The following is a 25,985-nucleotide window of genomic DNA, read 5'->3' on the forward strand; positions in this document are numbered from 1 at the left end:
CTTCCTTCACTACACTGATTCAGGAACGTGCCAGGCTCTGTGTGTGTAAAATCTGTTCTGCTAAATGGGATGCCCAGCTGTTGGTGACAATGCTTAGAGAGGAAAGTTGAATATTTATAATACTTTATTCCGTACAGCTGCTTCTAAAGAGCAGTCATCAACATTTTATTGATTGCAAACTGAATACGCAAAGGAGAGAAAGGTCAACATACATTAAAACTGGTTTTCCAAATGCAGTATTAAAAGTACTTCTTGACCTCTGAGGCAGAAATTACCTCAAGTATTAGAAAGTTAGAGCATTCTGTAAAAGATTGTATTATATTCTGTTTTAAAGAAAATCTCCTAAAAATATAAATCCTAGAAAATTACTAGAGCATTTTTTCTTTGTTTTTAAAGGCTGTGACATTATCTTTTATAAGAACACAAAGCTTGCCCTGATACTGCTCAAAAATATTATCGTTGTATTATCATTGACTAATTCTTAGAAAAAGTAATCCTATGTTCAGATTAGATAAAAAGTAGATCTATGAAGCCAAGGAAATGCAAAACTTTCAAGAAAGTGAGTTGAGTTAAAATAGGCTATAGTCTATTTTATGTTTGTCTAGAATCTACAGATGAGGTTTCCTGAAGGTAACAGAGCAGTAAGCAACTGGTAATAAGTATCCTAAGGGGATTTAATACGCAACAGGAGAAGACATCTGAGAAATGACTTTATTCAGCCTATAGAGAAATTGGTGCAGCTTGCTCAATGTCACATGTTTTCAGAGAGGGAATCTCAGATCTATGGTAATGCATTATGAAAAAACCATCTCTCCCATGCTAAGAGACTGGAATCTTTTCTGGCCCTCACAGTCAAAGCTAGTAATACATCTTGAGGACTGCTATTCTATTGTGTACTCAGTCTGTTTGTTTAGCTTGCCAATGCCTTGGATTTCCCATGTAATCAACTTTTACAACAAGGCTAATGCATAACTGTAATCTTAAATCGTGTAATCTCACATGCCTCTGACCCAGAGTAATGCATGTGTATTCTGAGAATCATTTGCTGGAAACAGCACATAAGCTGAAAGCAGTCTTATGAATGAATATCCACCACAAATGTTGCAAAACTTGGGTACAGATACATAAACAATTATGCTTGTAATACTGTTTGTTATCTGGGTCAGTTGAAGTCAGTGACTGAAATTCCTTGTGAAACAGTTAAAGATTTCTATAAAATATCCCTCATTCCTTCCCAATGTGATAGTTTTTGTGATGCTTAATACATACAAGACTAAGACCTCTGTTAGGGACAGATGCAGATTCACAAGACAGCCTTCAGGCAGGCACAGATTCAGACTCACAGACAGCCTTCAAAGGACAGAAGACATTGGGAGGGTGAAGTGGCGAGTTCAAATCTGCGTTTGTTATTGGTTAGATGACATGAAGGAGAAGTGCTTTGATTTTTTTCCTTAAGGTGACACCGAGGCATTATTGGTGTCTCAGAGTTTATTAATAATGCATTCAAACTAAGCACATAGGTCTTGAGAGAGAGAAAAAATTATAGATCACTTAAAGAAGAACAAACTTAGTAGAATTTATGACAATTTATCCTTACCTTTCAATCAGAATTGGATAGTTATCAATTATTAAGTATCTACTGCTTACACAGATATTCCTTTATCCATGAACAACTGATATAAGAGGATGAAATGATACTACATGGATTACTCTTGAGTCAACAGGAACTGAGCAGAAACAGATGAAACACATAAGGAAGAACAGGTAAAACTTGACCAGACACACAGATCTTTCTGGAAGTTATAAAGTTATAAAGTCTTAAGGCTACTATTTTGTTTAAAAAGTAAATAAATAAACAACACACACACAAAAAAAAACATGCAAGCAAATAGGATGGTATATGCCTGTAATTGTAACATTCAGGAGGCTGTGGCAGGAGAGCCAGAGCTTAAGGCCAGGCTGGGGTACACAGCAAGAAATTGTTGCAAAAGAAAGCAAGGGGCCTTATAAAAAATGGGCAATACTACTAGTGCAATATTATGGGAAAAATACACAATAAGCAGTCTGGCAAGGGTGCAGAGAAATAAAAACCCCTGCACACTGCTGATGAGAATGTAAACCAGTAGAGCACTATTTAAACAATGCGGTTTCTCAAATATTAAAAATAGAATTATCATGACTCAGGGATTAAAACTCCAAAATGAACGGAAAGCCAGAACATGAATGGGCATGTATAAAACAATGCTTATGACAGCACTGTTAAAGTGGCAAAATGGTAGAAGATGCCTAAGTGGCTGGTGGGAGATGAGTTAATACACAAAACGTGGTATGTACATATGTGGATATTAGTCAGCTTTAAAAATGAAATTTGATCTCAGGCCTGGCTACTTTGTATTGGATAGCCAATTAGGGAGCGCATCTCTGGGAGAGGCTAATTCTCCCTTAGTGGTCATTAGCTGCCTGTAGTAAACCACACTAGACAGACTCAGCAGTTGTATTTCTGTGTATATGTGTGTGTGCCAATAATGACCAAAGAGAAACAGGCCACCAATTAGAAAGGGAGTGAATGGGGACAATGGAAGGGTTGGGGGGGAGTGGTATAATTATATCTTAATTAAAATATTAATAAATAAAAAACAAAAAAGAAATCTGACACTACAATATAGATGAACCCTGAAGACATTACCCTGAGTAAAATAAGCCAGTTACAAAAGGATGAACTGTGTAGATTTTATTCATATGATAGTAGTCAAATTCAGAGACACGATAATAAAATGGTGACTTCTGTGGGCTAGGAAGAAATGGGAATTATTGTTTAATTTAGAGTATAGTTTTAATCTCACATGAGACAGAGCATGGTAATAGTTACACAATAGCGTGGCTGTATTCCCACTTAAGAGTGATCTTATAACTGCAGGTGACTTCGCATTTTCCATCCTCTCAAATTTCTAGCTACTCCCATAATTTGACTATTATATCCCATTTTTAGTTGTACTAGGTTTAGATTCGCTGTGTGGCGGTTAGCCATAATGCCAGCCTGACTGGATTGAGAAGTGCCTAGGTGACCAGTAAGGCATATCCCTGGGTTTCAATGAAAGCATTCTTAGAACCCACCTTGAATGTGAGAGGCACCGCTCTTAGAGTGGGGGCCTAGACGGCATGAAAAGGACAAAGGAAAGCTGTGTGTGTACACAGGTGTTTTCCCTTTGCTTCCACGATATGAGTTACTGCTCCACTATGGCTCAGCACCATGATGGACTGATGTTTAGAACTGTGAGCCAAAATGGATGTTTCCTTCCTGAAGCTGTTTTGTTCTGCTAACACAACTGGGATCAAAACCACAGTTGCTATTAGAATTAATGCTGTTTCGATTTTATAAAGACATATATTTGGTGTGCAAAGTTTTCAGCAGGTGAGATTACATTACATTCTTTAAGAATGGTCCACTGTTTTATTTAGCTTAACACATGATAGTATCCTTAAATAGGATTCTCTGCTTCATCACAACCAAATGAGTGGCTAAGTTTCCTATATAACGTTCCTAACATCAGTTATACTACTAAGTAAGTGGTTCTAGGGGGAAAGCTATCACTGATTCTTAGGAAGAAGGAATGACACCATGGAAGCTCACAAAACTATACGATGAGATTCTTTTTCATAGAACTTTTAAAATGTTAAACATGATTTTGAATGGTAGGATCAAGCACAGTAATCTTGGGGGTGAAGAGCAAACTTGGGGAAGCGGATAAGACTCAGGGGGATCTCTCATGCTATGCCAAATACTTCCCCAAGGTTGGTCTAACCCCATAATTGCAATAAGCTTCATAAACTTGGTAATACTGGTCTGTAAAGTGGTAAGACTTTCTGAGTGGAAGATAAAAATATCAGTATTTCAGTGCTTCCTTTACTCCTCAGTATAATGGCCATGCTAAGGCTGCCAGCCACCAACTTCACAAGTATGCAGTGACTGTGCTCCTGAGCTGCTTAGAAATCCTTTGATAAAAGGCAATGGGCAAGTTCATAACCCATGTGACACGTTAAATGTAACTTGAGGTATATGAAATGATTTGCTTTCTATTTTGCATAGGAGAATGAGGAGAGAAGGGAGAAGGATCTTCTATGTCTGTTTTCTATTTTCCTTTTCATTCAAGCCTGTGTTTGTATACAAAACTTCCCACAACCATACACAAAATCTCCATCGCAGCATGAGTGAGTGGGAATTCCACCCATCACACAAAGCATCTGAATGGGCATAATAGGAAAGCATCTAAAGGGATTGTTTGCTATGATACTTTGTGACACAACCAGCCACAAAGTTTGGCCAATTACTAGGTAATGTATTTTTATATCAAAATCTTCCTTATCAAAAGATTAATAATGAGCCAAAGAAATTTTTTACAGAAGTCAATGGGCATATTTGGGAATATTAACCATAGAACATAGACAGAAGTGAGATGTTCTAGGGTTTAATAAAGAGAGAAATCAAGTTAAGACCATTTCACTCCTAATGATATTCTCAATATAACACATATTAGTATATGAATCTAACAATAATAAGTCCTTTAAGAGTCCTACGAATTCAAAGGGCCTACACAGATCTATATAATTTTAAATGGCAGGTAGGTGAGGTGATGTTTTATGCACTTTTCTTTATGAATTATATTTCACAACACACATACACACATAAACCAAAACATCTAACTGCTAATGATGTCTGCTATACTTCTAAGACTCTGACAGCCATTTCTATGAAGTTGCCATAGATATTGTTCAGTTTTCAGTAAGTATGCTTCTATTCTCAACAGCATTGGTGCATGACCTTGTAAGTGTTTTATGTATGTTTTCTTCCCTATATTATTAAATCATGAGGTCTTGCCTGTTATTTAATAAGCATTAAGTTCTGAAGATGTTTATTGAACTCTCTTCCATGAAAACTCAAACCACTAGACAGTACATATTTAGATTCTCAGAGCCTGAGAGTAGTTGGCATATTGTTGTTACATAAATTATTGAGTTTTTAAAATCAACTGTGATTTTTTTTCATTAAAATCATGTCTCAATTATTTCAGTTTCCTATGGTGTCCCACTTTGGCATATGTAAGACACCTAGTTTGGTTTGAAACTCCTAGATATGTCTTTAAAATACATATTTGCATGACATATAGTGTAAAGATGCATGTCACAAATAAATGTTATACAAAATAAACATATACATATACAAAAACTAGGAGTTGAATCAAAGGTTTCATACATGCTTGGCAAGCATTCAACAAATAAAGTAAACACCCCTAATTTGCCTCTTAAAAATATTTTGATTAACTATATTCAGGGTACTTTAAATATCAGTCTTCAAAGATGTCATATTAATACAGTTATGTCTAAGGTAGACTTCTTTGTTGATGTATGTTTTCATCAATTCTAAAAAGCTACAGTCTCCTCAAATATTATTTCTCCTCCATGCTACCTTTCTAACCCTGAAGTTACTGAAAATTAATCTTTTATTCTCTCAATATGTCTTCCCAGTTCTAAACTCATTTTTCCTATTATTGTCCTCTATGCAGGTCTTTCACATTTATGTTCCAATGTTTGAATTCTTTCTTTAGTTGTATCTAACTCATTATTTTATTCCCCAGTTTAATAAAAAAACAAATCAGTGAATTTTGATATAACTTTATTTTTTAAAATTCCAAAGGGGCAGAGACACATGTCTATAGTTCTCAGCATTTGAGAGGTTAAAGCAGGACAATTGAAAGTAAGTTCAGGGTCAGCCTGGGCTTCAGTCTGAAATCCTGTCTCAAAAAAAAAAAAAAAAAAAAAAAGATCCAAAAATAAGAATAATTCAGACTTTATCCAAATACACCACTTGTCTAAATTTTGTCTCATTTGCTTAATCATTCTTTAAATGTACATATATGTAAATATGCAGGTTTTCCTGACCCAGTATGTCCATGTTCTCACCTTCCCACCCTTCTCTCTTTCTCAGTAGAGTCTCATGCAGCACAGGCTAGCCTCAAACTCAGCAGATAGCTGACAATGACTTTGAACTGCAGATCCTCCTATCTCTATCTCCCAGGTTGTGGGACTAATGGCATGTGCCACCACACAAGCCTCCGTGTGTTTTATCCAAATACAAACTGTTTTCTTACATAAACCCAGTAATCAAAATGTTAACAAGTTACTGATATAATGGCAATAGACCGTATTGCAATTTTATCCTTTGTTTGGGGCGGTGTATGTGGTGCAGCTTTGCTGGAGGAAGTACTTTTCTGCAGGCAGTCTTGGACCACTTTCAGTTTGTTCTCTGCTTCGTGACTGTGGTTCAAGATGGGAGCTATCAACTCCTGCTTCTCTAACCATGCCTGCTGCCTACTGCCATGCTTCCCCACCATGATTCTCATGCCTCTAGACCCATAAGCCAAAATAAACCCTTTCTTCTATACGTTGCTTTTAGTCGTGGTGTTTTATTACAGCAAAAGAAAAGTAACTAACAGAAGTTGGTACTGAGAGTAGGCTGTTGCTTTGAAGAGTATGAACATTGCTATTATTATTATTTGGGTCAATGTGGAAGACTTTAGAACTTTGGACTAGAAAAAATGGTTGACTTTTGTAAGCAGAGTTTAGCAAGCTGTTCTGGGGGGATCCTGGAAGACAGCAGTACTGAGAGTTATGCGGATGGCAAAGGCCCAACTCAAGAGGTTTCAGAGGCAGGCAACATTAGCAACTGCACTATAGGCCATTCTTGTGACATTTTGGCAAGGAATCTGGCTGTCTTCTGCCATTGATCTGAGAACCTGATGGAGGCCAAGTTATAAAGCAATGGGCTGTCTTAGTTAGGGTTCCTATTGCTGTGAAGAGACACCATGACCACGGCAACTCTTATAAAGAAAACATTTCATTGTGGTGGTTTGCTTACAGTTCAAAGGTTCAGTCCATTATCATTATGGTGTGACATGGGGGTGTGCAGGCAGGAAAGGTAGCTGAGTGTCCACCATCTTGGCTTGCAGGCAACAGGAAGTGATCTGAGTCACTCGGTGGTATTTTGAGCATATATGAGACCTCAAGGCCCACCTCCATGGTGACACACTTCCTCGAACAAGGTCATACTCACTCCAACAAAGCCACACCTCCTAATAGTGCCACTTACTTTGGAAGTCATTTTCTTTCAAACCACCACATGGACCAATTGCTTTGATAGAGAAAATTTCAAGATAGCATAATAATGAATCTGTGACATGGTTGTTATTAATGACTTACACAAGTCTATAGTAAAAAAGAGCAAGTGGGGCAGAAAGAAATAAAATGTGCACAGTTTAAACAAAAGGAGCACCAGAAAACATAATGTTGCAGCCAAGGCTTGTGTTGTGCTACAATTATTGAGGAGATTAGTGCCATTAAGGAGAGTTGTGCTCTGCACTGGGACAAAGAAGGGTGAGCTCAGGACAAGACCCCACTCAGCTAAGCTTCCAATGTGAAAGGTAGCTTAAGGGGTTTTCTGGTCTTAGAAAGCAAATGAATGAAAAAGGCTGCTACTAATTTGGTCAATTGCAGGTGTGAGGGTATGTCCAACCAGAGCTGGAGCCAACCTTGGCAGTGCCATCCAGTGTGGTACTGGCTGTAGAGGCATGAAGGACATCAGAGTGAAGGGAGTGTGGATTCTTCCTCTGCAGTTCCAGAGAGCTGCTAATGCCAAGCAGCACATGGCAGGGGAAGGCCCTGAGACAAAAATGTGATTCATGTAAGACCTAGTTTTGGAATGTTAGTGATGTTCAAAGATTTTCATTCAGACATTAGGAGAGTGCTTCACATCATTACAAAAGGCCACATATTATACTTTCCACTATTATAACTTGCTGAATTTTATAAACAAGAAAAAATTATTTAAAATTCTTATCTTAAACTATTTAGAGCAAATACTAACAATTTATCAACCTTAAAATGCAAGAAATTATGTAACTCTAAATATCTCCTGTGGGTCAAACTATTTACTAAATGGTTAACTATTGCTTAGTCTGGCACATCATTTTAATTATTTAAGATTAGCTGAAAGAAATTATTGATTTATAATCAATCCACACAATAAAAATAATTGCATTTGCATTAGTACCAGTCAGACTAAAAGCCCAAACAAGTGTAATCAAATAGCTAGGCTTTCAAGTCAGGCATCACGGTGCATGCCTGTAACACCAGCACCTGGGAGATGGAGGCAGGAGGACTAGGAGTTTAGGCCAGCCTCAGCAACACCGTGATGTTAGGCTACCTTAGACGTCATTTCATAAATAAATAAATAAATAAAGTACATTTTCATTTCTTTTCAGAACACTCTGACTTTGTAAGAATACCAGCACTAAGAACACTGTCACAGTTGGAAACACTAATGCTATTCTAATTTTCTAACTCTGAAACAGAATTAAGTTAATTCTCATAGAAATTGGTTGAATGTCTTTTGCTGAAGCAGCATGATAATACACGTCAATTAGAAAAATGAAGCAAATGCAACTAGGAAATTTATAGGTGAAAAGATGGAAGATGTGGGGATGGGGAAGAGAATCAATGGAAATGTAACAGCAAAAGCTATTACATTTGCCATTAGCAATATGTAAGCACAGATGTGGTATGAAATTCTTCCATATAGTCTAAAGCAGCTGCTGCTGTCCCCCTCCCCACTTTTAAGTCCGAGCCTTAGGTTGGCCTTAAACTCCTGATCTTGGTCCTCCTACCTCTAGCTCCCAAGCCCTGTGGTTACTGGTATCACCACATCTGCCTTAGGATAACTTCTTTTTAAACAGCATCTTTACCATTCACTTAATATTTATTGATCAACTATTTTACTCATGAGGATTCAAATCCTGATGTGTTTGAGTCCAAGTGATTTTTCCACTTCAAGTCTAAGAGTCAAGGCTGTAACCTAGATAAATTATATTGCCTCTGTCTTTTCTAAGAGTCAAGGCTGTAACCTAGATAAATTATATTGCCTCTGTCTTTAGAACACACAGAAAAACAAGAGTACACTTAGCTGGGGAGATTATCTTAAAGAAATTAGGAGCAGCAATCAGTTGATTCACCTGATTCCCAAAAGACCTAATGGATGGTACAGAATTATACTTACCAAGAACTTAATATAGGTAAACTCTAAATCTTAAAAAACAACAAACAGGTCGAGCGGCGGTGGCGCACGCTTTTAATCCCAGCACTCGGGAGGCAGAGCCTGGCAGATCTCTGTGAGTTCGAGGCCAGCCTGGGCTACAAGTGAGTTCCAGGAAAGGCGCAAAGCTACACAGAGAAACCCTGTCTCGAAAAACAAACAAACACAAAAGCTATTTAAATTGGTTATGATCCATACTAAAAAACAAATAATGTTCAAATTATAAAAGCAAGCACCAAAGACTCATCACCCAGTTTAAGCAACAATATCACCAACAGGACTGGATACACTGACTCCTCCTTTGCTAGCCCACCGTCTTCCCCCAAGAGACAACCATTAGAACGAATTTTTTGCTATGTCCCTGCCTTTTCCCATTACAATCTTAGCATACACAAAATTGTTTATTTTTGCTTGCCCTTAAACTTCAAAGGCTTTAAGCAGCTTTCCACAAATTGGTTCCTTCATTCACTATATTTTTAAGATCCTACCCATTCCATTGTCATTGGTTATTTGTTCTTTTCCATTTATTTTAGATTCATTCAGGCCATTCCCCCAATTACTTTTTAGGAAAGAAAAAAAAAAAGCTTTTTCTTTGTTTTATTCTCAGTATGTTAACCGATCTAAGTTATTTTCAGTTAGACATTGCTCAATTTAGCCCACAGCTTATAAAATGTTGGGAGGTTTTGGTAAAGTAGGGCTGAAGAGTAGAGGCGAGTTGAGAGAACCAAGCATCCTGGCACAGTCAAGAGAGGCACGTTTATAGAAACAGGAAAGACAAAGTGACTATGGGACTACAGAATACACTCCTTTTGCTCACAGAGGGCCCCTCAACACAGCAACATCCCGGGAAGAGATACCTACGGCATTTCGGGACTCTGGGAAGGGCCACCGCTGCTGGGCAGAACCAACTGAGAAACCGCAAACGCGGAAGCATAAAAAGCCCGCGCAGTGGGGACTGGATGCGGTGTCACACGTAGCGCGGTCCGCCGGAAACAGCCTCCGCACGATAAATAGCCCGAGTGTATGTGAGGAAAGGGGCGTTCAGGGAGTCCAGGGCCAGAGCCCCACCCAGCCCCTGCCGACTCTCTCTCGCTATTCTGGACAAAGCAACCTCACAACAGACGAGCAACAGGGCAGTGACTGTACTTTCTGTGTCAGTGGTCCGGGGCTCTCCGGTCGGACCGTTTGGGAAGTGCTCTGCTTCTTACTTCCGGTGGCGGAGAGGAGCAGTTGCTATGGTAATCTAAAAAAGGCGGAGGTCTGTTCGGCTTCGCAGAGAGATTCGAGGAACTACGCTAAAGAAAATTGGCTGCTCTTCTTGGTTTCTGAGCTGAAATTAGGTAGCAACCGGCACTCTTTCTCTCGCTCTCTCGCTCGCTCTGCCCTCACTATGTGGCTGCCGCTCCCACCTGCTACGTTTCCTTTTGTGTCCTCCCATAGCCCAAGCAAGCCCCTGAAACACACGGGAATGCAGCGTTGTGGCCAGAGGAATACAAAACGGAGAGAGAGCAGAGCGTCTCTGATCAGCTATGACTATTACATGGTGCCGAGACGGTGACTGGATGGCTCTCTGTTTTCACTCGGCCCTTTAGACGCCTTAGGCCCTTGTTAACCGTTTATTTTTTTCCTGCTTATTGTGTCTGGTTATTTATGGAGCCGTTTGCTACATTGTACTCTCCAGGCCCCTGTCTCAGTCTTGGGCTAGAGTTTTAAATAAAAGGGGGTTTCAGAGCCCTAGGGGTGCAATTATACATTTATTTAAGCTTCAGTTTAGGCTCTCTTCAAAGGAAGGGAAAGAATAGAATTCTGGAACATTTCTGCCCTGGGATTTCTATGTGAGAATAACCCTATTTGGATGGAGCATTTGAAGAAGATCCTTAAAAATATGTTTTTAAATTGCTTGCTGTAAAGTGAGTGCCCGTTCTTCCTTACTGGAACAGTTTTCGTTCACATTTGTGAGATGGCATGCACGCATATGTGTTTAAAACTGATGTTTAATTATGGTGATACCAATTTGCAGTAACCAGACTGTGACACCACATCCCTATGGGGTCCTTCTAAATCTGGTGTAATATGAAAGTGTCAGGCAGGCGGTCTGTGTATTATAAATAGGGTACTTCATCCATGATAAGCGATTATTATCTTTCTTTCCCAAGTGTAAAAGACCTACATAATTCAAGAAGGTGCCAGTGATTTAGGCCTCTTGAGTAAGAATCCAATGAGTCCTGAAGGGGACTCTACCTGTGTCATCTTATTGTTCAACTTGAACTATTCAATTTATTAGATTGGAATGTATTTTCAGAAGTCAACGCAGGATAAAGTAATGTTGGAAGCCATTGGACCACCAGCACAATTTAGCACCTCATAGTAGCCTTTGTTCAATAAACCTTCTGAAATTTCACAGCTTACTGCTAACTGGGTGACATCTCTGTCCCTCAATTTCATCATCTGTAAAATGGACAAAAAGTACCTGGTCAGTGTAGTAGAGGATGAAATAAGATGTATGATTGTATATTAATGTTTTATGAGCAGAGGTTCTGTATATACCTCAAATATTACTACTAATAAAGAAACTCAGTAAAACCTAATGGTAATAAATGAGACTTCAAATGTTCAGTGATTTGGCATGTGCTGGATTATAGAAATGTCAATGAAATGATTTAGTTAATCCTGCTATGGAGGGTGGGTGTTAACTGCAGTTGATTTACATAAAATATCTCATTGTTAGGAAATTTCACTCCATCTACAGTTTCTTTAGCATTTATATGCCCTGTAGTATTCTGTATGCTTTATATTTGTGAACTGATATAATCTTAACAACCTTTTGAAGTTTCACATGACCTCTTTTTTTGAGATAATGGGTGTATGCATTTTCTTTGTTTTGGTTCTTTGTATTATGCTATATCTTTGTTCTTTGGGATATTATATATTTGAGGAATTACATACGTGTGTATGTATATAATTAGAAATCAGTTGTTAAGAATTATTCTATTTAACATGTACTGATAAGTTCATATAGATGCCATAACACTTTTCTTTTTATTCTATGTATAAAATCTTCAGTAGACCAATGCCCCACCTCATGGTGGTACATTTGCTTTTTAGGTGATTTACATGGACCAAAGTAAAAATTTACATTATTTTTCTAATAGGATGGCCAGCAATCCTGGAAGTGATGCAGCTTTGGGTCCTCACAAATCAATGCTTTCAGGGAGTCCCCGAACAAAGAAATTTCCACTAACTGAACAGGAGGTATTTTATATGAATTGTCGGGCCGCCTACTTAACTGTCTTCAAAAGCAGCTTGGAAAACATTGTTTCTAAGGATCAACTTTACCTAGGTAAATTTTTTAAAGTTGAATATTTTGCTCTATTTTTTGAAAGTTAATAGACTGAAAGGTCTGAATTAGAATTACATCATTGAGTCACTCCAGTTTCACAGTGAAACAAGCAGCAGGACTGTGAGAAACAATAGCTGTTTATATAGTTACATGTCCTAGGGACTTCCAAACTAGACATATATAAACATGAGTGTGTGTATGACATATATATACATATACATATATATGTATAGACATATACACACACATATATATGTATATATGTATGTATGGGAGAGCGAGAGTAGATTGTGTAGTCAAAGCTTCCACCAGTTACTACTTGCTTAAGAATTGTTACTGTTGCTGTTTTTCAGCTGTCTGGTGGTGCTTTAGATTTATAATAATAGAATCAAAACCCTTTTGCCATCTGACTCACTAATCTGAATTTTGACTCACATTAAGGAAAAGATAAAGAATTTGCAAAACTGAGGTCAAATGACTTAAAAGAAAAATATAAATAAATGAAATTTTAGAAGAGAATTAGAAGTTGCGAAGTTTTGTTTCTTATTCTACCCTTTATCATATTTTAACATTCTTTGGCTGCAAAAGCCCCCCACGTCACTGAATGTGATCCTTGCCAGGCTATCAAAGAACTGGGAGGTCTTGATTCTGATAGTCTGTAGTCACTGGAGATGGGCAAATGACAACAGCAGGTAATGCTGTGACTCACGTCAGTTTCATCAAGCCAAATCTTATTAGCAGAGAACTGAGTTTCTTTGCCATCTTTAGAAGTAATTTCCTTAAACAAAATTCTGCTAGGTTTCTGCAGAAATGTCTTGGGTTTTTATACATATGATCTCTTTCTAAGAAAATTCTTTTGGAGGAATGATGAAAATTGACAAGATTAAAATATATTTGCTATCTAAATAGAAGACACTAATTAAATAGTTTAAGAACAAATGTACATGGTGGTAGCAATTTCAAAAATTATGTGTAACTTTGACTTATATAATTAAAAATTTGTAAATGCTCAAGTTAAACACTGTCTCAAGTTGAATTTTAAATACATGTGTTCATGTTGAGATCTGTGTCTTCTGTATAATAAATAAATAAATCTTTAAAAAAAAAAATTAAAAATTTGTAAACTTTTGCTGCATTTTAAACATGTTTTGGCATATATTTAGTATTCGGTTTTTTTTTTTTTTTTTTTTTTTTTTTTTTTTTTTTTTTTTTCCTTTCTTCTTTTGAAAATAGAAACAGTGGCTGGGAATGGTGGTGGATGCCTTTAATCCCAGCATTCAGGAGGCAGAGGCATATGGATATCTATGAGTTCAAGGCCAGTCTGATCTACAAAGCAAGTTCCGGGACAGCCAGGACTGTTACACAGAGAAACTCTGTCTTGAAAAAACAAAAAAAAACAAAAAACAGTGAATTTGCTAAATTGAAAAGTTTAACATTCCTATGGTATAGTTCTTGAACTATTAATCAATTAATATGTATTAATAAGACACTGACAGCCCTGTGAAATTGTCTGGGTAGGAAACAAACCTGTTTTTGCATCTCCAGTGTTACACATGGTTTTGGTTTAAGGTGGAATATATTCTTTGTAGCACTGTTGGGCTAAAGATAGTTTTTTACAAAGGAATTTGTACATCAGTGACATCTGTTTCTTACCACTCTTTTTCATATATGCTTCTGCCCTTAGCACATAACATATGGTCTGACATTTCCATGCAGAGTCAGACACAGCGGGTCCACAGGTATCACAGATACATGGCAAAGCTTAAGTACACCGTAAGCAAAAGATCACAATATAGATGTCAACCTTTAAACATCTGCAGTTAGTGAAGACTTCTCAGATGCAGAGAGGTTTACTTCTACATACATATTTTGGCATAATTTTATTTTGAGACAGTTATCCTTTTTAAATCAATAGTTTTAAAGGATCTAGTGATAGAGCTTAATGCTAGAGCCCTTGCACAGGCCTGGAGTTCCATCCTCAGCACTTAAAACAAAAAGAAGATACACCCAGAAGATTCTTAGGTGGTGAATATAGTAGTCAGGCATGAAGGCACAGGCTTATAATTCTAGCACTCAGGAAGCTGAGGCAGGAGGATTATCTTAAGTTTGAGCCATCCTGGATCATAGTAGAGACTGTATAAAATGGGGGGGAAAAACTAAAATTTTCTTTGTTATTGAAGATAGTGGCACATGTTTGCTGAGCTGCTGTTTCTAAGAGTTGGTAAGATGGCTTTTCTAACTATTTACCAAAAGAATTTCCTTCCCCAGTAGATTTTTAACCTCCAAATTACAATTTAAATTCTGCTCTATTCTCCCATTCTAGTTAGTGGAATTGACTAGGGATAGATTCCTAAACGCATATACCATTTCTCTAATTCTGTTGGTAGATGAATTATGGAATTGTTTGTTTATGTAGGAGGCAAATACTTATTCTTTATTCCTAGGGAAGCATGGTAACCAAGGATTTTTCTGTATCCACAATGTGAAAAAATGTATGTTCAATGCTATACATTTCCACAAAGGTCTTCTAAGCAGATAGAAGATGGCAGTTGCAGTAGTGAAAAGTACTGTCAGCAGAACCTTGAGTTGGTTCACTGGTTAAGGGCATCTGCTGCCAAACTTGGCAACTGGAGTTGCATCCCCGGGGCCCACAACGGGGAAGAAGAAAAAATTAAATTGGCTTCTGACCTCCATGTAGATTGTGCGCACACACACACACACACACACACACACACACACACACACACTGTTAAAAAATAAATTCTGTTGGCTGTGTCGATCACCGCCAAGCTTGTCTTCTTGTTTCCCTTCCTGTGTCTATTTCAGTTATCTAAGTACAGTTTGTTGGCATAAACTGAAGGATAGGGAAATGTCTCACAGTCTTTCAAATGTAAGTCATGACCACAGGTAGCAATATTACACTTAACATGCAGACTTTACATAGGCCAACGAGACAGCTCAGTAGGGAGAGGAGCTTGCCACAAGCTTGAGGACCTGAGTTCAGTTCCTAGACCCTCATGGTGGAAGGATAGAACCAGCTATAACAAATTGCCATCTGACCTCCACATTTGCGCCATGGCATGCATGTGCAGGCACACACACAGATGACGATGATGATGATGATGATGGATGATGATGCACACATGCAAATAATAATAAATACATAAGATGTAAATTTTTTTAAAGATGTAGAATTTACACTTATATCACAGAACAACTTTGGACCAAAAAAAGCTTTTGTCTCCAAAGAACAAAGTCACCCTTCATATGATTATGTGCAACTAGTGCCCAATAATTGATTCAAATATTTATATTTATTATGTTGATCTAGTTTTCCTTTCTTCGTGGATATTTCTCTAAACTATTTTGTATTTACTAATCTTCATTACATTAAATTGTAGAAAATTCAGATAATCATTTTAGTGTTATGATGCATATATATTGTATACATTCCCACCCCCAATAGTTGGAAATTTCTAATATAATATTTTATAATAAAATTTGGTAGCACAATTCAAGACAGATTCAGCTTTAGAAATTTAATGATTTCTTCTCTGGTGGTTCAGAAACTTATGGACAGTTATAAAGTAATATGTAGAAGTTCATTTGCAAATTACTACATCACTTGTAGTGAACTGAAGAAGGTGTCTGTAATTGTTTAAAGATATTGTATTTAGTGTTGTGTGGCATATACAAATACACACCCTTTCTGAGATTGTAAGTCCTTCACCAATATACAGTTAAAAATTATTATATTTAGTTAAATATCTGTGTGTGTGTATGTGCGCGCGCATGTGTGCGCACACATGCATGCATGCATGCATGCACATTTATATGCACAGGCGCCTGTGTGGTGCCTCTTTGTGTATGCATGCACATGGCAAAGCATTTAGAGGTCAGAGAACAACTTGGTTCTTTCCACTGTGTGGATCCTAGGGATAGAACTGAAGTTCTCAGGTTTGATGGCAAATGCCTTCACCTGCTGAGCCATCCCACTAGCCCTGCAAATGGATGCTTTTGTGTATATATTTGACATTTGGTGCATGCTTGAAATTCTGGATCCCCTACTACTTAGCTCTGGTGAACATTATAGATACTACACCTTGCTGACATTAAAGTTCTCAAACAAATGAATTCTTCCAGTCACTAAAATATCTGTCAACCCTAAAAAAAAAATCACCATTTATGCTTTTTGTGGTTACCCCTGTGGTCTCAAAAAAAAAAAAAAAAAAAATTCAGTCAACCTTGTTTTCTCTAAAAGTTCTTAGATAAACTGGTGGCTCATCCTTGTAATCCCAGCACTTTGGAGGCAGAGGCAGGAAGATCACATCAAATTCAAGGCCAAACCAAAAATCTACAAAATGAGTTCCAGGCTGGCCTGGGCTACAGAGTGAGAACCTGCCTCAAAAAATAAACCAGATAATGACAGTTAAGTAGGTTGAAAACAAAACAGATAGAAGAAGGAATAAATCAGTTCTGCCTCTAATATATTAAATCTCTTTAGCTGGTAGACATGTATATTTTTTGCTTTCAATAATGAAGCATATGTGGATGTAACTATCCAGAGAAACATACATTGATGTAACTATGTAGTCAATACCAATGGTGATTTGATGAGAGATACTGGATTTGCTTACTAATATATAGGGGTTGAAGAAAGAGAATACTCAAATATCAATTCCAAATGTTATAGTAATAGGTAATACTTTTTTTTTTTTTTAAATTGGGCAGCTCTTCAGCATGCAGGAAGAAATCCATCCCAAAAGACCATTAATAAGTATTGGACTCCTCAAACTGCCAAACTGAATTTTGATGATTTTTGTATAATTTTAAGCAAGGAAAAACCTACTTCAAAAGCAGAATTGCTAAAATCATTTAAACAGTTAGATGTAAACGACAATGGCTCTATTCTACACTCTGACCTTCATAAATATCTAACGAAGGTAAGACCTGCGGGAGTTTTATACTATGCATGTCTGTAAAGCACCTGGAGTCCAGCTTTGGCTACCAAACTCCACATTAAAGTAAGTATTCTCTCACCGGGGAAATGAATGGCATACAGTATTTGTCAAGTATTTGAAGTCCTTCCCCGTGAAAAGTGCCTTATAAATCAGAGAGAAAGTATCACGTTGAGCCCAGGTTCAGTTTCCCTCCCCCATGTAATTCTTTCCTGCTCAGAAATCTGAAAATCTCTGATTTTCATGTGTTCAGTAAAAGGAAAATAAGTATAAATGTGATTTGTTTCTTTTTTTCTTTTTTCTTTTTCTAGACCAGGTTTCTCTGTACAGCCCTGGCTGTCCTGGAACTCACTTTGTAGACCAGGCTGGCCTTGAACTCAGGGATCCACCTGCCTCTGCCTCCTGAGTGCTGGGATCATAGGTGTGCACTACCACGCTCAGCTCGTTTTATTTTTTGAACACTTTTAGAAGATATTATTACTCTATCTTCAATATCCATTATTACAGACTCTATAACATAAATTGTTAAAGTCTTGAAACTGAAATTAAACATTTTTCACAAAATTTAATAATTTTATGAAATTTTATTTAACATAGTCTTATTATTGCTTAATACTCTCATTCTGACTCATAATGGAACCACATATTCAACTTATTTGTAGAAGAGGTTAAAATATGTTTCCAACTGGGCACTGAAGCCCACTCACACCTTTAATCCCAGTGCTTGGGAGGCAGAGGTAGGCAGCTCTCTATGAGTTCCAGGCCAACCTGGTCTACATAGTAAATTCCAGGTCAGCCAGGTGTATATAGTGAAACTGACTCAGAAAAATAAAAAACAAAAAATGCATTTCTACCATCACTGTCAATAGCAAAGCATTAATTATGTTGTTTTAAAATATGTCTTGTTTTATTTTTAGAGAGGTGAGAAGATGACTCAGGAAGAAGTAAATGCTGTAATAAATTTGGCTGATGTAAATGCTGATGGAAAGTTTGACTACATTAAGGTAGATAACCCCTTATTGAAAGAAACATGCATGCTGTGTAGGGAATCATTTTAATTTTCCCTAGTGTTGCTACAATGTAACTGACAAAATGATATATAGTGATAGTGTATACAAAGATGCTTTTGATATATGCATACATTATAAAATGATATGACCATATCAAATAAGTGTGTTTGAACTCAGGGCCTCATACATGTGAAACATTGTACCGTGAATCAACTCCAGCCCCTATACAAATGTTTTTTAAATATTGGCAAGGGCATAGTTATATATTGCATACCCATTGTACTTTTAATTTATCCTCTCAGTCTCACAATTATGATCTGATGATTTTATTACAAATAGTGTAGGGCAAGCAAGCATCCCTAATCTGAACATTCAAACTACGAAATGCTCCACAATCTGAAGCTAAGTTCCATATGGGAGCCTGCTAAAAGTATGACTTAAAAAACTTCCTTTGGGCTATTTGTATAAGCAGCACATGAAACATAACTGGATTTCTCAATTAGACTTAGCTACCAAAGATATCCTATTATGTATCTGCACATGCTCCAAAATCTGAAGTCATCCAAAATACTTTTGGTCGAAGCATTTTGAATAAGGGCCACTCAACCTTTATAACCAAGTTAAAATACATATACGTGCACATACACGTATACAAGCAAGCATAGAGACTCCCTTCAGAAATGAACATTTTCTAAGGTGGAACAGTCAGAAAAATTATTTAGAACAAATGCAAGTCTATGTGTCTTGTTAAAAAAAAATAAATAAATCACCTCTCATGGTGTACCATTCATTTTCACTTGGAGTGTGACCTCACTGATTGATGGCTGCATTTCACTAGGTCACTTGGGGCTGGCTGGGCAGTCTGGTTCACGGAAAATAACATGAACAACAAGTAAAGTAAGAAATGCGTTTCATTGACCAGCCTCCTCCTTGCCTACTAATGTGTGTTTACCTCCCTTGCCTCCCAGATGTAGGACTGAACATTTCCCTCCCCAGCTGACGGTTTTCTATTTCCTTTAGTTTTGTAAATTATATATGACAACCAGCGAGCAATGTCTCAAGACTACACTAGAAAGACTGGAGGCTGACAGTAAACTGAGGTGGCAGCAGTTTGGAAGCCATATCGAAGGGTCCCCTGAAAGAGACTCATCTCCAGCGCCAAAACCGTCACCTAGAATCATAAGAAAAAATGACCAGGAAACATTCTCAAGTAAAGGTATTTACTTTCAATACTAAAAATTTCTTGATCAGAAATGGTGGATCATAATTCAAACAAAAATTTCCTTTCATCTCCAGTTATCAATAATAAGGTAAATGAGAATCTAACTATTAGCTACCATTTCTAGACTTTCTTAGCAGTAAAAATCTACTGAAGTAAAATTTTATTATGAAACCTCACTTGGCTATGCTCATTACATTTTATTAAAACTAAAATTTCAGACTAAAAGATGACATATTGAAATAAAGAATCTTATCTTAGTAGCACATAAATTAAAACCATTAAGGCCTGATCAATATAAAACCTCTGACTGCATTTCAATAGGAAGAACAAAGAGAGTGAAATTAATGCAATGGACTGTATGACAATGTGTTTAGAAATTTACTGCTGCTGACCACTTTTCATGTATAAGACCAAATAACTTACTTTTTACAGGTGACCCAAGCCAATCCTTACTGTCAGCAACTAGAAAGTTCAAAACATCTGTTTCCTTCACAATTACTATGAGTGCTAATAGTAATCGAGAGTCCAAGTTAACAGAGCCAAACCTAAAGGTATAGTACTTTAAATGAACTTAAGATTATTAATAATTATTGAATGTTTACAGGGAACCAATGGAGTCTGAACTAATTTGAGTTTTTCCTATAGAATGCAGTATTTCTATTTGTAATATTTTCAGTTAGACATCGTTTATTTATGTGGCATGCCATTGTGCACATGTGGAGGTCAGAGAACAACTTGTGAGAGTTGGCTCTTTCCTTCCACCATACGGGGTCCAGGACGGAATTTGAGTTGTGTGCTTTGCCTGTAGATATCTGTGTCTGCTGAGCTATCTTGCTGGCCTTGGTTATGATATTTTAAAGTAAAAAAAAAAAAAAAGAGTACGAATATTATTATGTATAAGGTCTTTAGTTTGAAAATGGTGACTCTTCAATTTTTAAACTTGATGAATAGATTAATTATCTGTATACCTTGGCAAGTAAAATTTTTTGTTTGACAAATACCTTCCCTAGGTGTCGTGTAAGTAAATTGTGCATTCAATATCAATTCCTGCGAGAGAAGGACCACAAAGTCACTTTGCTAAGTCAATATTTGTTGAGTGTTAATATTGATCTTCTTCCTTTGTTTTCCCCTTTTAGACTCAACTTTTACTAGTTTTCTTTCAGCAGAAAATAATAGCTGCAGAAATATAAAACATTAACTGGAAACTGCTAGGATACATTAAAAATGTGCACCTTGAGACCTCTGTAAAGGGGGAAATGGTTATGACCACACACTCTAACTGCTGCTAGAGAATGGAACTGATTGTTCTCCAGAGCTGCATTCTTGTTTCAAATAACAACTCTGTATTTGTTATTGAACTCTGAAGTCCCTTATATCTTTACATTGCTAGACAGTGACATTTGTTCTTTATTAAAATTTTAAAACATCATCCCTAAGGAATTTTGCTCTGACTGTTTAGGAATATATACACCTTAAGCAATTTGGTGTGCATGTCCAGTTTGTTCACACATATGTCATGTTCCAACAATATTATTTTCCACCAATAGAACCTTTTTGTATTTTGTAATTAACTTAAATGTTAAAATATTAGCCTGATTAATTATGATTTACCTAACTCTAAAGTGTTTAATTTTAGTCATCATGTAGAGATATAAATGTTAATAGATTATATTAAATCATAAGGCTTTTCTTCTCCGCTATTAATACAGTTCAGTCCAACAAATAATTTCTAATTAAGTAATGTGTGTCAATTATTTTGCTTAGTGTAAACTATGGGCCTTGAATTGAAGAAATTTCTATTTGGTTATTCACTGTCATATGCCAAGATGGTATAGCATAGTATTTCATTGTTATAATGAATATTTATTGATTGGATACCCTGTGAAAAGAGTCTTCTTGGAATTGATAAAGAGCTCAGAATAAGACACCTGCGAGTGAATTCTAGCTACTCCCCTAATGATTGTGTAAATGTGGGCTAGTTTAACAACCTCTCTTTTGAATCTGATTTTCATTAACTATGAGTTGGGAATAATTTTATTTAATGTATTTTAAAAGATCGAAATGTTTTTTATTTGTTTGTTTGTCTTTTGTTTTTTGTTTTTTGAGACAGGGTTTCTCTGTGTAGCCTTAGCTATCCTGGAGCTAACTCTGTAGACTAGCTGGCCTTGAACTCAAAGAAATCCGCTTGCCTCTGTCTCTTGAGTGCTGGGATTAAAGGTGTGCACCATCCATTGCCTGGCTTAAATCTTTTTCAAAGCATTTAGCACAGTACTAGGGACATAGTCACTTGAATAAAAAAAGTATTACAGAACTAAGACGTGACTGCATTTCTTTCTATGGAAATGGAATGATGAAAGTCTGGTCTAAGAACAGTTATTCTAGTATTGGATTATGAATGGAGATGGGAGAAGGACTTCCTGAGAGCCTGAGAGTTATGCATTGGTAGTGATGCTAGCTTGGCCTCTAGTAGTTCTTGAGTATGCTAGGAGCAGGAGGGTCGAATGGACAATCCCAGAATTAGCCTGCAGGCCATAGTGGTTATTAAAAAAAGAGTCCACTTGCAGTTTTCATCTAGATGTCAAGAAGGAATGTTGGTGGTGATTGAAAATCAGATTTTAAAAGTACTAAGAAGAATTTAATTATTAAAAGGAGTTGGCATACTGTCAACTTTAAAAAATTTGTTTACATTTATTTATTATGTGTACCTGCACATGTACCAGAGTGCATGTGGAGGTCAGAGGACAGCTTGTGGGGTTGGTTCTCTCCTTCCTCTGTGTGGATTCCAGGGATTGAAGTGAAGTCATTGGCTTAGTGGAAAACACCTCTACCTGCTGAGCCGTCTTGAGAGCCCACTGCTGTCAGCTTTTTAATCCTATAACTTCAGTATAAATATTAATTTCTTTTGAAAATGTTTGCCTGTGTTTCTCGACCTTCTTTGTTTGCTATCTGGTATTTCTCAGATGAAGTGAGCCAAAATTACTGTTATTTTGGCTTTTGAGACAGCCTATCCGAGGCTTAATGCAGATTTGCAGTGTAATCAAGGATGATCTTGAACTTGTGATCCTCCTGCTTCTCTCCCCACCCTGCCAGCTGAATACATCACTGGAGAGATGGTGCTTTAGTTCGAGGCTCTCTGTTACTCAGCAGCTATCAGTTCTTTTTGTTGGTGTTTCACTTTGAAGCAATTTTCTTTTGTAGATATTATATATATTTGTGAAGTTTCAGAACCATTCTAGTTTTTAGTTACGAAAATGCAAAATAAATTACTAACAAGACAGCTAATTAATCTTCTTCAAGTACTTTAAGACAGTCGGTGTATGTGGAGCAGAGAAGAGTGGGATTGCACGGAAAGTGAGCAGCTTCAGGAATGGGAAATTGTTGCCACGGGTCAAGCATACGCCAGAGTTTCTCCTGTCCTGTCCGCCCACCTTCCTGCTTGCTCTCCCTTCCTCCCTTTCTTCCCTGCTCTTGGTCACTTTTTTTTTTTTTTTTTTGTTCTTTTGAGACAGGGTTTCTCTGTGTAATTTTGGTACCTGTCCTGGATCTCGCTCTGTAGCCCAGGCTGGCCTCGAACTCACAGAGATCCGCCTGCCTCTGCCTCCCGAGTGCTGGGATTAAAGGCATATGCCATCATTTTCTAGCTCTTGTTCACTTTTTAAAAAGACATGGTCTTGCTGTGTTTGTCCAGGCTGGACTCTTTCTCACAGGCTCAGTCGTTTTCTTTTAGTCTTCTAGAGTAGCTGAACTACAGGCACCATGCTCAGCTGTCAGATTTGAAATCATATAGCCACACATTTATAAAAGATTTGAATTGCAGGAGGAAAATAACAATGTTACAGTAACTGTACATATATGACTTTGTACTGGTCATACTTTGACACTGTATTACTATTCTCTTGTTAATCTTGCATTCTATCTAGTTAGGTTCTGTAATATTCAAGAAATGTCTAGAATTTTCCCTTGAGAGAAGAATTGCTTTAACTTCCTTGTTATAAAGCAGTCACTACTGAAGTTAGAGTAGGCCACAAGTCATCAGTGGGACGCTCCAGAGATGTAACCTGCCTATAGTCATTCTCCTAACTGGGAATTGTCTAAATATATGTCTACTAAAATGTTTTACATGATATGTAGGGCACATACCATACATCACATACATAGTATACACACATATATCATACAATATCAAGCTATACATATTTACAACATGTTTTGTATGCATAAGCCATATACATGTGAAACATACCAACTATTATACACGTTTCTCTATAAAATAGTACAAATGTGTAATACAACTATGTATATAAATATATAATACAAATTGAAAATGGTTCATTCCTTTTTTTTTTTTTTTTTTTTTGTTTTTTTGTTTTTTCGAGACAGGGTTTCTCTTTGTAGCTTTGTGCCTTTCCTGGAACTCGCTTTGGAGACCAGGCTGGCCTCGAACTCCCAGAGATCCGCCTGCCTCTGCTTCCCAAGTGCTGGGATTAAAGGCGTGCGCCATCACTGCCCAGCCAGAAAATGGTTCATTCTTAATTATTGCTAAAGCAACAGTCATGTTTCTTTTTCAAAATGTTAATCAATTTAACTTGTCAATTAAAAGACAATCTGTATCAATTTTCCTTCATAACTCATCTATTTAACCTTTTATTTTTAAGTATTCTTTAGTAACAAAAAAGTAATAATGCGTTTTACCTGCTTCTTCAAACAGTGAAAACAAATAGCTTCCTGCAAGCACGTGACGTAGACTCCCTTGGTAAAGAGTGACGAGGATGACAAGCTCCCATGCTGTCATCTGTGGCAGGGCTGCTTGCTCACTCATGCTCATTTAGATTGCTAATAACACAGAATTCTATGTCACCACAAGTGTTGCCCAGAGCGACCCAGGAAAGATGGACCCTCACTGATAGATTTGTTTTGATCATTGCTTTTGACTTTAAAGTTTGTAGTTTGTGTCTTTAGTATTTCCTTGGTTCTTATGCATAAGTAAGATCTGTGTATCACCAGTGAAATAACAGTTGTTTGCATTTATAGAAGTATACTTGAATTGGTAGAATCTAGCACCACCTCATGCCCACTCTAAGAATTACAAGCTGTTTTATTTGTCAAAAAATATATATTACAGATGGAATTTCCTCTTCTATTATTCTAAAAACATTTTAAAATTCACTGTAGTTCCATTTTCTCATAAACTCAAACTGTCAACCTGGTCTGTATTCCATTCAGATTCATTTATTTAAACAATTCAGGCAATTTCTCAGTATTTTTTTACTTTTAATTCATAGCATGTTAGTCTGGATCCATGACCCCCCCTCCCCCATAAAATCACAACAAAAACCAAAAACCTTTGTGATTGAAAGTCTTGTTTTAAATAAAATTTCAAGTTGAATAAGCATTATGTATTTAATAAGTCTGGTGAATCTTAAGAAACCAATTGTTTCCTTTTAAACATCATTGCTCCAAGGTTTCCTAGTAATATTATTTACTGCTCGGAACAATTCACTGATGTTCATTGGTGTCAATCATGTCGCACTTGCCTCCTTTTGTGTAGCTATTCCTTGCTATTTCCAGTCCTGTTAACCTCAGTGTATTATTACAGTATGGAGTTTGGCAGTCTTACATAGAAACTTACAAAGTCTTTTTCTATTATAGCATTTCCCCCCCAGAACTGGAACATGGGGAGATCTCTAATAAAAATGTTAACCTTCTCAACTAGATTTCTAAAGCCATTTCCTATCAGCCCTTGGCACTGCCTCCAGAAGAACTGTCTGCCATGGACAACTTCTCTTTAGTTTCCCAAATGTCACAAGTCACATTAACTACTAATATTCTAAACAACGCGCATTTAAGGAGAACACATTCCTTTAGGGTGGTGAGAAGGCTCAGCGGGTAGACACTTGACAGTGTGAGTCAATTCCCAAATCCCAGTGGAAGGAGGGGACCAACGCCAAAAATATGGAGAGCTGCTACATTTAAGCTAAATATTTAAGTTTCTTCTAACCCTCACGTGTGTAAGTAATTCAGAATGATAATGCTCCATCAGTGTATCATTTACTATATATGTTTTATGTTATATATTATTGATTTGTAATATAAACATGAAATTTCGTTTGAAGCTCACTAGGAAATCATGGTAGTCTTGTTGATGTGTTTTAATTTTTTAGAAAGGGTCTCACTGTGTAGCCCTGGCTGGCCTGGAACTCTGTGCTCCAAGGTGGCCTCAAACTTGCTGCCATTTTCCTGTTTCTGCCTCCCAAGTGCTGGGATTATAAGCAAAGCCACCATGCCCAGCAGTCTTGGCAAAGTAGAGCAGAAC

General features: G+C 37.1%; 2 protein-coding genes across 4 annotated transcripts in view; one reads left to right on the plus strand and one right to left on the minus strand.

The window, feature by feature from the left end:
• The window catches only part of LOC114693741 (integrin subunit beta 3 binding protein), a 62,388-nt gene extending 52,217 nt beyond the window's left edge, over positions 1 to 10,171 (minus strand). Inside the window, exons 1-2 of one of the 3 annotated variants that reach the window (XM_037202730.1) lie at positions 10,004 to 10,171; positions 7,584 to 7,713 (exon numbers count right to left, since the gene is read on the minus strand). In XM_037202730.1, coding sequence (XP_037058625.1) covers positions 7,584 to 7,713; positions 10,004 to 10,076 — 203 coding nt within the window. In that variant the 5' untranslated portion in view covers positions 10,077 to 10,171. Of the gene's footprint in view, positions 1 to 7,583; positions 7,714 to 9,999 lie in introns of all 3 variants that reach the window. The other 2 variants (XM_037202731.1, XM_028870254.2) reach the window with 2 other exon arrangements.
• A 191-nt stretch (positions 10,172 to 10,362) lies between these two features.
• The window catches only part of Efcab7 (EF-hand calcium binding domain 7), a 41,381-nt gene continuing 25,758 nt past the window's right edge, over positions 10,363 to 25,985 (plus strand). The window contains exons 1-6 of the mRNA XM_028870249.2: positions 10,363 to 10,482; positions 12,295 to 12,482; positions 17,214 to 17,425; positions 18,358 to 18,444; positions 19,471 to 19,666; positions 20,105 to 20,223. Coding sequence (XP_028726082.1) covers positions 12,296 to 12,482; positions 17,214 to 17,425; positions 18,358 to 18,444; positions 19,471 to 19,666; positions 20,105 to 20,223 — 801 coding nt within the window. The 5' untranslated portion in view covers positions 10,363 to 10,482; position 12,295. The remainder of the gene's footprint in view (positions 10,483 to 12,294; positions 12,483 to 17,213; positions 17,426 to 18,357; positions 18,445 to 19,470; positions 19,667 to 20,104; positions 20,224 to 25,985) is intronic.

The sequence above is a fragment of the Peromyscus leucopus genome, chromosome 2 (assembly GCF_004664715.2).
Source record: "Peromyscus leucopus breed LL Stock chromosome 2, UCI_PerLeu_2.1, whole genome shotgun sequence".
NCBI classification, from domain to species: domain Eukaryota; kingdom Metazoa; phylum Chordata; class Mammalia; order Rodentia; family Cricetidae; genus Peromyscus; species Peromyscus leucopus.